At 41.9% G+C, this 16,604-nt stretch overlaps 2 protein-coding genes across 4 annotated transcripts in view; both read left to right on the top strand.

Moving 5' to 3' along the window:
* The first annotated feature begins 214 nt into the window (after positions 1–214).
* mtmr7a (myotubularin related protein 7a) lies at positions 215–10,988 on the top strand. Its single transcript, XM_037077933.1, has 14 exons — positions 215–478; positions 762–884; positions 1,613–1,775; positions 2,195–2,352; positions 2,443–2,571; positions 3,246–3,380; positions 3,616–3,748; positions 5,960–6,069; positions 7,379–7,504; positions 7,892–7,941; positions 8,023–8,223; positions 8,442–8,576; positions 8,763–8,889; positions 9,002–10,988. Exons 1-14 carry the CDS (start codon positions 455–457, stop codon positions 9,338–9,340), a joined length of 1,953 nt encoding a protein of 650 aa, XP_036933828.1. The 5' UTR covers positions 215–454; the 3' UTR covers positions 9,341–10,988.
* A 1,581-nt stretch (positions 10,989–12,569) lies between these two features.
* The window catches only part of cnot7 (CCR4-NOT transcription complex, subunit 7), a 6,938-nt gene continuing 2,903 nt past the window's right edge, over positions 12,570–16,604 (top strand). Inside the window, exons 1-4 of one of the 3 annotated variants that reach the window (XM_037078025.1) lie at positions 12,570–12,759; positions 13,667–13,790; positions 13,874–14,067; positions 14,249–14,410. In XM_037078025.1, the coding sequence (XP_036933920.1) occupies positions 13,674–13,790; positions 13,874–14,067; positions 14,249–14,410 (473 nt within the window). In that variant the 5' untranslated portion in view covers positions 12,570–12,759; positions 13,667–13,673. The other 2 variants (XM_037078027.1, XM_037078026.1) reach the window with 2 other exon arrangements.

Below are 16,604 nucleotides of genomic sequence, written 5' to 3'. Positions count from 1 at the left end.
CTCTAGCCGTCATTTCAGTTCTGTACTGATGCTGAATAATACAAACTGGTGATTAAAACAACCGTTTCAATTCATTGAATATTATTACTTACTGGATAAAGTAAAGTTACTACCCAACACTGCTAATGAGTGAAGATTTTAAATGACCTGAGGTATATACATGTCTTGACTGTGTATAAGGGTTCAGTGAGCAGCAGCCTGAGATGCCATTTAACATTTCATACAGGCCAAGGGGCGGCTGTACGGTAGCGGGCTTTAGGACCCGGCGGAGCCGCTCGTGTGAAGACGGCAAACAGCAATGTTATGGCCGGTTTTACCTGCGCGCGACTGACGATAACCATTTAAGCTAACCTGCAGCATCTTGTGGTTTATCCATCACATGTCGCACTGTTGGTAGCTGTGTAGTGACAGGTTCAGTACCCACAGGAAGCTGCGGCTCGTCTCTCAGCCGCTGATGGAGCACATCCGACTACCAAAGGTAACCGCGGCTCGGATTGATCGATTCAGCCACAGTTTCCGCACTGAGCCTTCTGTGTCACCTCAACACGGGCCGCCATGAACTGTGCTTTAAATGGGAGACAATTAAACAAACATACAGGGTTGGTTTAAGGGCGTGTGCCGAGTCGGCCACGTAGGCGACCGGGCTGCTATCAGACAGGGTGTGTTTGTGTGTCGGTGCAGCTAACACCTGAGCACAGCTGCTGTGTGAGGAGCTGGACACGAGCTGAGGATGAGGCTGTTTAATGTTCTTCCTCCTCCAGGTGGAGAGCGTCAGGCTGCTCGACAGAGTGTCCCCCAGAAGAAGCAGGGTGGGCACCCTCTACCTGACGGCCACACACACCATCTTCGTGGAGAACGAGGCTGGAGTGCGCAGTGAAACATGGGTAATCATCAGAGACATCAGTCAGGCCAAAGGTTCAAGTACAGGGAAATGTGTAGGAAAGCGTCTGGCCAAACGGCTTTAAAGGATAAGTTGAACCAAAAAAATGATTGTTCACTCATTATCTGCTCACCCTCATGCTGATGGAGAGTTGTGTGAGGTTGTGTTGTCCCCAAAACGTTTCCAGAAATGCTTTGCAACAAGAACAGATTTGCAGCATTCTCCTCACCAGCTGAAGTAGATGGGGACTTGTTTAAAAAGGTGAAAAAACAACTGTAAAAACATACAAAATTGCTCCATAGAGCTCATTCACTGCCATCCAAGTCTACAGAAGCCCTGAGATCCTACATTTATTTGAATAGACACCATTCACGCACCTTCAATATAGACGAATTTTCACTGCAGTTGCCAAGCTAATAAGCATTAGTGCACACCCTGTCTGGGTGAGAATGCTCGAAGGCTCCCTGAGGGAATAAATAATGCCTTTTCAAGAAGCCCTGGATTATGCTTGATACATTTATTTTTCTGTTGTTATTTCAATTTTAAAATTAGACCCCATCTACTTCAGCTGTTAAGAAGAATGCTGCAACACTGTTGTGCCGTACAGTAGTGCAAGGTACACTGCAGTGCAGTCACTGTGTGCATCCAGGCCTCATGCTGTTCAAAATATTATGTCATTATAATATGTCATAAAACAAAATGTCCGTATTTGACTTTAATCTTTCATACCAGGTGCTTCACAGTTTGGTGTGCAGTATGGAGAAACAAGCCGCCTCAGCCTCAGGATGTCCTCTCATAATTCACTGCAAGAACTTCCAGGTTCTCCATTTTGTCATACCTCGAGAGCGAGAGTGTCACGATGTTCACCTGTCCCTGCAGCGACTCTCCCAGCCAGGTATGCTGTGATGTCATGCAACAGAGGATCAATGTGTAGTTTGTAGGTCAGATGTGACGAGAAGAGTCAGAGAAACGAACCACTATATCAGAAGTTCTATATTACTGTCCACTATTGTTTTTTTTCTTCTGTTATAGCCAGTGCCGCTGCTAGCCATTTTGGTGGCTTAAGCATAATTCCTTTATGATTGGAGGATTTTTGTACTAGTGTAAAACACCCTGCCGCCAGTATCAATCTCTGTTGACTAAAATTTGGTCCTTGTTTAAACTGGAGCATATTTTAAAATGATTTATTACGAAATTTAATCTGCTGATTAGGGCTGCAAATTATGATTATTTGATATGATGAAATAAGACATTTTTAAGGTTGGAGGTTTTGTGCATCACCCTGTTATCCATCACCACCTATGTGCCTTGCAGAGACTTACGAGGAGCTGTATTGCTTCTCCTATAATCCTAACGTTGATGATGAGGAGAGACGACAGGAATGGGACTTCTTGGACCTCAAGGCTGATTACAGAAGAATGGGACTTCCAAACTCCCTGTGGAAACTCTCCACTGTCAACCAACACTACAAGGTCAGTGAGCCAACATCAATGACCAGTTGTACTGTTTTAACCTAATATGGACATGGCAGTAGCTTATTCTTGTTATGTCATTTTCCAAAGGTGAGTGACACCTACCCTGCCGACCTGTTTGTACCCGAGTCCGCCACACCTCCAGTCATAGTGGGTAGCTCCAAGTTCAGAAGCCGAGGCAGATTTCCCACTCTGTCGTACTACTCCAAAGAAAATCATGTAAGTTGACATAAGCATATCATGTGTTCTCTTTGTTTTCCAAGTGATCCTATGATCACTCTGAAAGAGCCAATCACTGAGTCTCTGACAAGATGAGACATAAAGCTGAAATCAGAATGAAATAAGTCGGTGTCAGAGATTCACTGAGACTCTACAGCATGTAAGACTCAGATTACTAGTCATGCAAACTAAACAGGCACACGAAGGTCCCATGAGGAGATGTCCATTCTGTCATGAAATCAAAGCATGATTCATTTCTATTTTCTAATTCTGAATGAGAAACAACATTCACGATCCATTCTATTAATCCTCCACTGGACAGTTGGGAGTGCTTTATGCGTGCAAGGTCAGCTTCCCAGGGTTGAGGGTCCAGTGTGTGGATCTCAGATCGTACAAAGGGGCTCCACTCGGGTTCATGAGTCAGAAGGGAGAGTCACACAATGGTCTCAGGCCTGCTCCCCCGTGGCTACTAAATGGACAAATAAGATATTGTGTGGTTGATTAATTGAAATTGAACATGCAAGGGAAGAAAAAGTTCTGTGAGTTTGTATTCACCCTGATTCTCACATATCGTGTTTTGCATTGTTCTGAAAGTCATCCAAAGTAGTAATTCACTTGAAATCGACAAGTAAACATTCCTGTCTGAAGCCTGAGTGCCTCTTGCCTCCTCCCAGGCTGCCATCTGCCGCAGCAGCCAGCCCCTGTCAGGTTTCAGCGCCCGCTGCCTGGAGGATGAACAGATGCTGGAGGCCATCTTGAGGTCCAATCCCCGCAGCGACTTCATGTATGTGGTGGACACCAGGCCTAAGGTGAGCCCTGAGGACATACAACTCGTACAGTACTATGTTGTATGTTCAGGTGGGCTTTATTTTCCATAGTGGGCTTTGGCAGCTGGATGTGCTCACAACAAAGGCCTTCAAAAACATCCTGACTATGTGCTTGCTGAACAATCATCAATATTGCGTAACAGCTGGTTTTTTTTGTTGTTGTTTTTTTTCGCTCTTCAAGAAGTATATTCTGATGATTAAGCGCATGTCTTTGTAGCTAAATGCAATCGCAAACCGAGCTGCTGGAAAAGGCTACGAGAATGAAGACAACTACTCCAACATCAAATTCCAGTTCATCGGCATAGAGAACATCCACGTTATGAGAAACAGCCAACAAAAAACGCTGGAAGGTAATTATCATGTCAGCCTCAAATGATTCTCACACTGATTTTTATGTTTAATTACTGCAGAAACAGCAGTCCATTCATCACTATGTCAGAAATGTTTCACCACACCAGTGTTTGTGGAGCAAAATATATATTTTCTGGCATCCTCTGTTTAAAGTCCGCTGCTTCTTCACATTACTAACGCAGAGCGGGACCCTCATTCCCCCTGTGGCTTTCATATTCACTCATGCAGACCGGACTGTGCTGCAATCAGGCCTCAAATGAGCCCACAGGAGAAATTCTGGGTATTGTGCAGGGGTGCTCCTAGGAAGACTTTGAATCCATCTGGATTTTATTTCTGAGCTATTTTGGTTTCCTGGAGTGGACAATCCGGGACCTTATCCCCCAAAGAGAGACCGAGGGCGTGAGAATGATGTGATTTCAAGTCTGAAAAGTTATAGCTGTTCTTAGTTGTGATAACTCTTTGCCCCCTGGCAGCACAAGGGAAATCTTTAAATGCTGCAGACAGCGCCTGACTCTTTTCTACCCAATTGCACACTTGAATAAGACTTTGCAGACCCCCTGCCTGGTGGCATTAGCTCAAACATTTCTTCTGAGCCGAAGTCTGCTCTACAAAGTGAAACATAAGGTGAATGAACCCACTCACCTGCCCGCTCTCCTGCCGGTGGCCTCAGAGCGCTCTTACAGGTCAGCAAACACTTCAGCACCTAAATGAGTGAGGAGTGAGCAGATCTTTCTATGCACTTATCTAAGTGTATCTGAATTATGAACATTAGTGTGATAAATAGTCCCACACAAATGAAATGTCAGCTGAGGATAAATTAGTTCATGTCACTCTGCCCCTCCAGTGAACTCGCAAATATTTATGTTGAACCCTGAAGATGGAAAAATAAATTTTAGATACAGTTTTAGAAGATAAACAAACATAATGCAGGAAGCCTTATGGTACAGACATGGATTTGTATTTAACTGTCTGCCTTGCTTGTGTTAATGTGTTTGCACATTACTTTGTCTAACATTCATGTTTTAAAACACACAATAACGTGACTACAGTCTACAGCCATGCTAGCTACTCTCTGAAGCATTACTAACACATTGTAGCTGTTAGCTAAATGCTGACTTCAGCATGTTCACAATTACTTGAATGTTTAGCAGGAATAATCTTTACCATGTTCACCACCTTAGTTTAGTGTGTTAGCATGCTAACATTAGCTAATAAGCACTAAACACACATAACAGCTTAGGCTGATGAGGGTGTCATTAGTTATGCAGATATTTGGTCAAAGTCTTTGATAGATTTAAAATGTTGTAAAGATGAGGCTCTGTGATTAAAATTCATCATTAGGGAAATGTGAATGTCTGCACCAAGTATCATGGTAATCCATTAAAGCAACATTATGTAGAATTTGGCATTGTGTGCAATTTGGCGCCCCCCACAGTTTCTGAGTGCAACACTAATGTTGTAAATACAAATCCCAGGTCTGTAACAATTTGTCAGACCTAATGTAGATGCTAACTACAAATAAAACCCATTACGTGACAACAGTGTTATGTGTTTAAGTAAACATGTGTGTAACACTGTGATGCTACCTTCTCACTGAAGTTACATACTGCTGAAACAAGTGACAGAGGGGTGGAGTGGCTCAGACAGATACACTATTCAGCCACTCAAGACACTGTACCATCAATATGATTATGAAGCTGTTATTTTAAGGTCAAGAAGTTGCATGATGTTTATTAAAGTAGCCATAAAGTTATTTCCCTCAAAATCACAAATTAACCTCATGGTTGTTCTCAAGGAAGTTGGGTATCAGGTTTTGTGCTAATCCATGTGTAAGATGGTGAGATATTTCACATGTCAAAACTTTGACCTGATGGTGGCGCTAGAGAAAAAGTCAGAGGATGCATCTTCTGGGGACTATGATGCAATGATCAAAATTTAATGTCAGTTGTGGAGCTATTTCAATCTGGATCAAATTGTTGGACAAGCTGTCAGTGTGACTGAAACCATGAATTTGGTACCCAATGAACCCATACCCTTACGCAGAATACACAAGTGTGACCCATATTTTCCATGTCTTGCCCAAATTCACTGTAAATTCATGACCATGGCTGTTTGTAGCACTGTGAAGGTGAATGTAAGGTTTAATAAAGTGTAGTTATCAGGTATGCTCCATGCTTCCTGTCAGTGAGACAGCTGTGTTGTGGTTGCAGTGTGCGAGCTGCGCTCCCCCTCCATGTCTGACTTCCTGGAAGGTCTGGAGAGCTCAGGCTGGCTGAAGCACATCAAAGCTGTTTTGGATGCCGGCATCTTCATCGCCAAGGTCAGTCTGGAGGTTAATCCCTGCTGTCTGCCTCAGCACTGCACTCAATATTAGCTTAGGTGTATGCGGGTGTTTTTCTCTCTGTGTCTGTGTTGCGTTCTGTGTGTGTCTGTCTGTGGTACACCTACCTCATCTGTGCCTGATGGATTTTCAGATAGATTTTCCTCTGTAATGGTGGTTGTTGAATGTGAGTTCACCACCAGCAACGCAAATTGTTTTCTTTGCATCACTCAAGCATGACGGCCCGAGGGATCATTTTTACATTCACCCGAAACAGCCAGGACATCTTACTGTACATCAGCCATAAGCTAGCAAGTAATGTAACTCACTGAGGGTGTGTGTCTCTGTTTTTTAATTCAGGTCAAACTTGATATGAAGTCAGCATCGACTAGACACTAGGTTCTCTCTCCTCTTTTCCCCTCTTCTCTCTGTTACATTGCCATCACGATGTGAAGCGCATTTCCCCTCCAGCTCCAGTCAACAGCACAGTACATAAACACCTGACAATGGAGTTCACGTCTGTGGATCAATGATGCAGTCAGGTTGATAAATGGGAGGAAACATAGTTTTTAATTTCAGAAGTAACATGTGAGCTCCCATCAGTAAACATAAACTGGATCAGAGCAGAATGCAATGCGATACTGGATGTTTCTTCCTCCGGAAGGTCTGGCTCTGCACCTAACTCTCTCCTCCAGATCTGTCAATCTCAGAGTAGTATTTAACTGATAATATACTCCTACCAACACGAGGCAGAAATCATACAGAAACATAATGGAATGTAATCACAAATGTAGGACATCTGCCCATTTCCTTGAACATCAGTAGCATAAACTTTAGGTTTCAGGGGACTGAGGTTCTGATGCACTCTCTTTTAATTTTTTTTTTATAATTCAGTCATGCATGTTTTGAGTCAGTGTGCACTGCAGGTCCTTCAGCAGCTCTAAAGTGGAGTGCTGTATCTGAGCTTTTAAAAGATCCCTTTAGAGTTTCCTTGTAAACAAACAAATTTCTGTTTACAGAGAAGCCCATTGTGTGTCCCCCTGCGGCCTAAATAACATGTTGAATGCATTTCCTTCCTCGGAAACATTTCAAGAGCGGATTTTAAAGGGTGTTTTTATGTCATTAAATCCTTGTTTTCTTTGTTGTAGTCTTCCTCTTTGGTCCCTTCTTTTTGAACAGTTGAAAAAAGTATAAAAAAGTATAGTATAAAAAATAATACGTGTGTGTGTGTGTGTGTGTGTGTGTGTGTGTGTGTGTGTGTGTGTGTGTGTGTGTGTGTGTGTGTGTGTGTGTGTGTGTGTGTGTGTAGGCTGTTGCCGAGGAGGGTGTCAGTGTCCTGGTCCACTGCTCAGATGGCTGGGACCGCACTGCCCAGGTGTGCTCGGTGGCCTGTGTGCTCTTGGATCCTTACTACAGGACCCTTAGAGGACTAATGGTACGTATCAAACCTTTACATGTCACAAACCTCATTGGTACACTCTGCATCATGTTTATATATTCAGTTTCATTCTGAGAGATAGAAGTCTATACTGGACTCATGAGGCTTGTCTCTGTGAACATAAGGATTTGTTGTGACTCCAACAAGAGCCACTGTGGAAAATAGAGTAGAGTAGCCTGCTTTTTGGAACTGCCCCTAAAGTCAGAGGAGAGTGACCCCACACAGAGGGTGAAGAGGTTCAGTCGTTCTGCAGGGTTTTACTGTGCGCTATGTCTGAACCTTTAATCTGCTCACACTGAAATTCAGCATGTTCATGAGTCTCTGGGCCCCAATTTCATCAATTTCATTCAATCTTTCAGCATGTGTTTTTTTTTCTGCTCTCAGGTTCTCATTGAGAAAGACTGGGTCTCATTTGGACACAAGTTCTCTCACAGGTTTGGCTATAAGCATCACTGTTGTAGGATCCATGATTTAATTGTTGTGTTTGGATCTAAAAGTCCTCACCTTCTCCTCAGATGCAACCACCGGGTCGGAGACCCTAAAGAGGTATCTCCCATCATCGATCAGTTCCTGGAGTGTGTGTGGCAGCTCATGGAGCAGTACCCCTGTGCCTTTGAGTTCAACGAGAGGTTCCTCATCACCATTCACAGCCACATCTACTCCTGTCAGTATGGCAACTTCATTGGCAACAACCAGCGGGAGAGGATAGAGCTGGGGTGAGATTTACACCTGCAGTTTCTTTTCCTTTTCACAGCACCGAGACACTGCTCTGAGCAAAGATTTACTACAGCTAGCAATACATCACCAGGCTCATGTATAAAATGTGGACAGCTCTTTGCTAGAAAGTTACTGTCTTTCTTCAGAAGCCCATTGATAAAATTTTATGTTATCTTTCACTTTCTTTTTTCCTGACTGCCACTTGACACTCATACAGACTGCGTGAGAGGACTCACTCTTTGTGGAGTTATCTTTGGACCAACCAGGCAGACTACATGAACCCTCTGTACCGGCCAGACCACAGCCAGGCACAGGGCCTCCTCAGGCCCTCTACCGCCCCCTACTGCTTTAAGTAGGCTCTCCCAAACTCTAACAACATGAAACCTGTTTTAAATCTAAGCATACAAGTGTTTTTCCTATTACATGTATGTAAAGTTCTTAACATTTCTGTTTTATATAAACGTTAAATGAAACAAAGTAAGGTGTAATAGTGAGTCAAATGTTGCTTTCAGATTTTTGAAAATCTTGCTTTGTATAGGTTTTGGAGAGGGCTGTATAACCGTTTTGACCGCGGGATGCATCCTCGTCAGTCTGTGGAGGATTATCTGAGTGCCATCCAGGAGGAGACACAACAGCTGGAGGAGCAGCTGGCCTCACACAAACAGGTAGGACAGAATTTATCCTGCTTATCATTTGTCATGCGAAGAAAACTTTTATGGAAGTTATTCTCCTAATTATAGAAGATTAATATAGTCTTCATGTCTTATGATATGTTAGAAAATTGCAGAGCTGGAGCAGGAGCAGGGGTGGAAGAGCGAGACCAAGACAACAACCGCTTATGATAAGAGCCCCACAGCGTGGGCTCTTGGTGCTGACCTTGGTCTGGCCAACACCCCTCAGGATTATACCGGAGGCTTCATCACCAGCAGCCCCTGTCAGCCCAAAGTGCCAGACAGCAGCCTGATCCTCCAGGACTTGAACCAGACACCTGAGACCAACCTCTCCAATGGTAGTGACCAGGAGTCGGGGATTGCAGATTTGAGCTGCCGCTCACCCCTCAGCGAGGACAGCACCAGGGATCCAGACTCCGATGAGGCTGCCTACTCAGCTGCCTGAGAGAATGTAGCATTTGGTGGGAGGTCCACGGAGCAGCTGAACAACCTTCACATTCATTAAGTAACCCTGCTGTAGGCTCACGCCAGTGAAAAGTCTTTTTTGGGTTACACAAGTGACTTGCACTTTTGTTTGCATGTGGTGTGGTGGACTCTGCCTGTTGCCACATACATTCTAGTTAGTGGTAGTTTACTGTAGCTGACCATATTGTATTTATGCTGGTGAAAGAAATTAAGATTCTCAAAGTAACTGCAAAGCTTAATATATTGCTCACTGTCACATATGTTGTTGACAGCAGAATTAACCAGTAAGAGTGTACACAGAGTGGAAAACGGTAACAGAAATGCTTTAATGGTGAAGAGATGTTTTAACCAAGATTCTACTGAGGTCTAATATCAGCATAAAAATTTAGGACAGCTTGTTTTTATCTGTGGTCTTCCTCCTCCTTCCTCCATCCTTCATCAGGCATTTGTGAACACCTTTTGAGTTGTCAAAGCAACATGAAGCAATTAAGAGAGCTCCAAAGAAACAAAATCATCATTTAAGGTGCGCTGAATAAAAGTATAATTGAATAAAGGGCTAAATTAAATCAGAATTAAACAGATTAAACACCAAACAGACAAACTGCAGAGACAAAAGAAACAAAAGACTCCAGTGAAAGCTAATCAACAAGGATTTGACAAACGTGTACAGATGTCTCTGACACACATGCTGCTAATTGGAATTTCAGAATGATTCAGCTTTTTAGCAATGTTTCCATCTCTAGGAGTTTTTTTCCCATAAAGTGTCTTTGTAATATTCAGTTGACACTTAATTTAAATGCTGTCGTACATCATGGTAGCAGCTACTTATAGGCTGTCTGGATTCAAGATTTAAGTCTGATCTGTAGGAGCAGCAATAATCTCGTTCCACCCATGTAGCATATTTTGAAATGTTATGAATGAACGTCACTCGCTCAGCACACCACACCTCGGCAGGGTTTCAGAGTTGTTGCACTACAATAGCCAGTGTTATGTTGTGGTTGATTGGCACCTTGAGGCCACATCTGAGTATTTCAACTAGATACATGTAGTGTAAATATCACAATATCATGTGATATTTACACTACAAGTCTTATTATATTTCTGTACACAATGTTTCAAAAGCAAATGTGAACAAACCACCACTCTTAACAAAGGGAATCATCTGTCTGCTGGTGTTAAATCATGACTACTGAACCAGCAGACTGGAGCATGTGAACAAAAAGGTACTGCTGCTTTGGGCAGGAGATTTAACGACTGACCTTTTCTGTATTTGTGCCATCTCGACTGTAAAATAAGCATTAAAACTGCTGACTTTAAATGTGTAGTACACAGTAAGTGCACTCCAACACTGCAAATGAACATTGCAGAGATTATCGAGCAAAGCATGTTAAGATATTTTTGTACTCTGACCTATTTTTTTGACTACTGTAATGTCGCTTTAATGCATGTTTTTATTTGTGTCTGCGGGTTGAAAATATCCAGTCTGACCAAGTGTGAAAGAAAGATCTTTATGTCACTGGGTTTATTTGTTCAGGTGGAATAAGAGCCAAATTTCCCAAACTGATTTGACTTGTGTAACATGTGTCTGTTTTCTTTTGAATAAATAAAAACATTATTGTCAATTACAATTGTTGGTGGTGTGCATGCCTGTCCTTTTTAACAGTTCCTCTTTACATTTTCTAACATGCATTTGTCCAAGGTCTGACATTTGTGGAGAATACACAGAACATACTGGGGAGTTTTCACCGACATTACTACTAGCAAAAAAGATGTTGACAGTTTGAGCTGTGGATTCTCCCAAGTAACTGGAACACTGATAGTAGAAATAGGTCACTGTTGAATTTTTTAAGATGTAATTTTTCACTGCTCTTCACATTGAGGTTGAAGCAGACATTTCCTAAAATCTTAATCCCTGTACGAATAAAACCCAAATTATCTGCATGGTGCCGCGAAGGTGAGAAATTCTGAGTTAGTAATTTGAGTGAACCAACCTTAAAAAGAATGTTTATCCTGCCTTTGTGTACCATGTTTACAATAGGCATCTTCACACTTTGTTCAGTTCAACTGAATGAAATTATTCTAAACAGCTGATGATATGCAAAGGCTGAGTTTTGAGAATGACAAACACATATATTTACTTCATTCCTGTTTCCTTTTTCAGCATATAGAAGTCTTAATGCAATGGAGGTGTAAATCTATCAAAGGATTTCTGTCTGTGTTTGCATCATCAGCTTGATGCTCAAACAATAATACATTTCAAGTTGACTGTTATTAGTGGGCATGCACCAGATTTTATGACGGTATTAGTTTAATTCAATGGTAGCACATACTGTCATTCAATTTAGGGCTCAGGATCATTCCCTGTCATTAAGAACATCTGTCCAGCATAACTGGCCATGAGCCAAACCCTGAAGCCCTGTCAGCACCAGTACTGCTGTTTTGTGGCTCATCCAGCGGTTGCTTTCATTTATTATCTGCAAGCAAAGAGAACTTTACTCTGATAAAGATAAGATAAAGAAGATAAGATCAACAATGTGTATTTTTGTCCATCCTTAAATCTGTTAGCCATTATAGTTATGTTTTATGTTTTAGTATTTAACCAGTTTGCCTACATAAAGAAGAAAAAATGCAAGATTATGATGAACGAAATACAATGCATGTATTAAATTAATGGAGGCCCATTTCACTTTATTTATTTATTTTTTAATTCTATTGTGAGTCATAATAAAGTTGAAATTATACGATAAAAGGTCAAAATTATAATAAATAGTCATCATCATTACATAGATTAAATTGTGAGATAAAAAAAAAAGTCATAATTGTGTTAAAAATGATAAGATTGAAAATCGATTGATAATAGGTCATGATTACGGGAACGGAGAGTAAATTTTGTATAAAAAATATAATTGTGAGTTAAAGAATCGAAATTTAAGATTAAAAATTAAATTATGAGAAAACGTCGGAGTAAAAAAAAAGGAATCATGAGATAACTAAATAAATGTTGACTTTGTGTCTCTTAATTCAAGTGTACACGTGCCATTTATTTATTTATTTATTTATTACAGCTTTTTATTCCGTTTGCTCAGTTGCGTGTGAACACAACGCTGAAATGAACCCACTCACCCTGTCAGTGAACACAACTCTCCGTGTGTCACTGCAGCAGCACAGGACGCTGGGCCGCACGGCACGTGCATACATACGCATGTGACGTTCCTGCTGGACGTGATGACGTCGTGTTGTAGGCTCAACTATGATGGCAGCCGTAGGTTGACATCGAAACATTACTGAATATAAACTATTTAAAAGTTAGTGGAACACCCCCGGCGCAGTAACGTAGAACAAATTAACATTTTCCAGATAGCACACACTTAAAACACACACCGGCCGGTTTGGGGAACGGTAAGTTCACGGGGCTTCTGTGAGCTTTGCAGTATCAAAGTGGCGCCGAGTGTGTCTGTGTGTGCTGCTAGTTACTACATGTCATGTCATATGTCTGTCACACTCATGTTCATCTGTCGAGCGAACTGTCTACCTCGAGAAGAGTGTTGAAAGTGTACACAGCCCTCCCACCTGAGAGCCTTCACTGTCCTGCTCCTGTTAGCTGCCTGTAGCCTGCTAACTGCTACAGGTAACCTAGCTAGCCCCAAGTGCTGCTGGAAGCTGCCTGCGACGAGCTAATGTTAACGGCAGCAGACAGACAGGCACGTCCTGCATGTTTTCAGTAGACAGCTGCTGCTATCAGGTCTGTTTGTATCAATGCAACTTGTTCATCTCAGTCAACGTGAAGTATTCTATGAGGCTGAATTAGCTGCCCCAAATGTTGAGACTGACATTGACATGTCTGTGCCTGTGCAGGTTGTATTTCCTGCAGTAATGTTGTATAGGTAGCCCAATGGTTTGTGAGCGCTCCTTTGATATCTTGAGATCATGTGTTGTATGCCTTTGTCTTCCACCTATTATCGTAAGGGCTGTCACAGGACAGCAGATTGTAGAGCAACAGTTAATCAGTTAGTCAACTGTTAAATACATCGTCAACTATACTGATAATCGATTAATTCGTTAAAGTCATCTTTGAGTATATAACCTCCGGTTTCAGCTTCTTACATGTGGAAATGCCGTCATTACTCCTGAATTGGCCTTTGGGAAGCCCTCATTTTTCATTTTCTAGACCAAACTGATCCATCAGCTCACAAAAAATTATAGATCTATGATTAAAATAATTATAGGTTGCAGCCTTTGCTGACAGATCTATGAACCAACTGCCATAAAGCGTCTTTGTTTGCATTTTTCTCTTTGCATGGTGAAGTGGCACTATGCCCGCAGCTACTGTGGATCACAGCCAAAGAATATGTGAGGTTTGGGCCAACAACCTGGAGGAGGAGCTGAAGAGGATCCGACATGTCATCCGAAAATACAACTATATTGCTATGGTGAGTTGTGCTCGTAGAGGGCAGAAGCTGTCCGATACGAGCAGATTTCTGCTGTGCATAATGAGTTTTCTGTCTTCTTACAGGACACAGAGTTCCCAGGTGTAGTAGCCAGACCAATAGGAGAGTTCAGAAGCAATGCCGACTATCAGTACCAGTTACTGCGCTGTAATGTGGACCTGCTCAAGATAATCCAGCTGGGCCTCACATTTATGAACGAACAAGGGGAATACCCTCCAGGAACATCAACATGGCAATTCAACTTCAAGTTTAACCTCACGTAAGATGACTTTTGTGTTTTCTCTTACATATTTTCAGTTCAAGGACAAAGTTCAGAGCTTTTTCAACTGCATACAACACCCTCAGAATCGTCTAACAAAATCAAGATAATGACATTCGTTTTCTGCTTTCACACCCACTTGATTGTCTTACATAACAGTATGCAATGTGTTTGTCATCAGAGAAGACATGTATGCACAGGACTCCATTGAGCTCCTGACCACTTCAGGGATTCAATTTAAGAAACATGAGGATGAAGGCATCGAGACGCTGTACTTCGCAGAGCTGCTGATGACATCGGGAGTGGTGCTCTGTGATGGGGTCAAGTGGCTGTCTTTTCACAGGTATTCTGCCAGTATAGCTGTTTTGTATGCAGTCAGTTAGTTTTGAAGACCGCTGCATAGCAGCTGCAGCCATTGTCGTTGAAAACATTTACAGAAATTACAAATACTCTACTACCTCTCATAGTTTTTCACTCTTTGCATGTAAAGGGCTTTTCATGCTGCACTTAGCTCAGGGCTGAAATGATTCTTAGAGCAGTTGAAGCCCCTGGCCAACACTGTGTCCTAACTCTATGCAACACAAGTGAGTACCGGCAACAATATTAGCTTTTGATGTTGTTGTTGTTGTTGTTGTTTCCTATCTGAGTCTCCTGGCTGCAAGTTGTGCTGTTTTGAGCGCCCTGTTTTATTTTCATTACTGTTGCTAGCATTCACATGTGACAATGACAAGTAGATTGATGAAGTAGAAAATTAGGAGTTACCATAGATTTTAATGAACTTAGATTGTACACTGTCACTCAGCCTCGCTACCATTTTTTTCCCAGTGGCCACTTGCGGTATTGTAGTGAAAAATTCCCCTGTGGCTCAAAAAGGCATTTTCGCCTTAGTGTGTCATTATAAACAGACAGTCTGTTAGACTGTTGATAGGAACCATTGAACTGCAAACAAAGTCAACTCTGACTTACTGTGCAACTTTTTTGGAGCTGAGAAATTGAAAAACCATGACATCATCACTATGTAAAGTCAATGGCGGAGCGGGAACTCATAGCTGGGGCTTGCAGTGGAAACTCTACTGCGCATATTCTATAAGCCACATATTCAGGAAGTAAACCCCGAAGCTAGAAACTTTCTTGGCGTATGCGCTGGCTGAGCAGTTCTCTTTTGATTGAATAGGTGGCATCTTTGCATTCGATATCTAGTTCTTCTATATAAATCTATGTGAGTTATATTTAGTATAATACCGTTTCTTTTTACTACAAAAACCTAAATAAGGTGCCAGCTGGCTGAAGGGAGATCGCCAGGGAGCTGAATGTTTCTGGTAAGAAAATCTTGCTGTTGACTATATTGTGTCATTTCCAGTCGAAGTGTGTGTTTTATTTTTCAAAATCACTAACGTAAGAAGATCTCGTCTATTAGTTGAGTAGTCAAGTGTCCAGTCTGAATTCCAGCGCAGAGTGGATTAGGACGTGGTTTGTTACATGACATAACAGAATTCATATGACTGATTCATCGTGGACAACGAGTGTGCGATGCAATGCATTGTCGGACGCATGCAGTTAGGACATGGTGCAAAGGGAGCTATCAGCCCCAGGCTTCAAAAAGCTTCCACACTGGCATATTCCAAAGTGGGCTAACCCTGTCTTTAGTCGAGAGCTTGCCAGCTCCTGAGCAGGGTTAGTCTCGGGTTTGTGGGGTTATCCCCTGGAAATCGTCCAAACACAGGGCTAAAGTAGAGAGTAGTCATGCCTCATTCTAGGTTGTTAACGTGTGTTCTCCAATTGACAGTGCTAGTGTTAATCCTACAGCAGTGGGCTTTGGTTAACTCTAGATTTACAATGTACGTGAGAAGGGGAAAGGTTATTGCAGGGCCGACGGTATGCAGTGTGATAAGCTCTTGTCAAGAACGCACTGTGTTAATTCTAACATATACTTAAAGCACAGTATCTTTTAACTGAACTTTCCCTATTTTTAGAGTGTACTGTGTTTGAGAGGCATGCACTCAGACATCCTCCAGTGTTTAAAGGTTTAATCATGATGTTTGTCCAGATGTTATAAATCATTGTATTTATTTCATGTTTATTCCTCTTTAAGTGAGAGTTTAGACGTTAGGCTGAATTATGATCGTTGTCCTACAAACATGATAAAACAGGAAAATGTAATGTTAAAACTCAAGTAAAATTAAGACTTGTTGTTTATTATGATCTGTTACCAAGCAACTTGTACCCAATATCTTTTCTAAACTCTTCTGCTTAGCATCTTCATGTCATACTAAGTGTCTCACTGTGTCACTGTGACAAACTGAAGCCAAAGATTAACAGGCCTCAGAAAATACATGAGGCTTAACACTGTTGCCCTCTTTCATTGTATTGTCTTCTCTTGTGAATGCATTGTATATCTTACTGGGGAAATGGTATCCTGTGAATAACATGATCATCTTATGCATCTTTTTTCAGTTCCTAGTGGCAACTGATTAGTAAGATGCTTATTGTGAATAGCCAAATTCTGAATGACAAGGTCTTTTCTGCGATAATGACTC

The sequence above is a fragment of the Acanthopagrus latus genome, chromosome 18 (genome assembly GCF_904848185.1).
Source record: "Acanthopagrus latus isolate v.2019 chromosome 18, fAcaLat1.1, whole genome shotgun sequence".
Lineage (NCBI taxonomy): Eukaryota > Metazoa > Chordata > Actinopteri > Spariformes > Sparidae > Acanthopagrus > Acanthopagrus latus.
The sequence above is the reverse complement of the archived record's forward strand: the minus strand, read 5'-3'. Positions and strand labels throughout refer to the sequence as shown.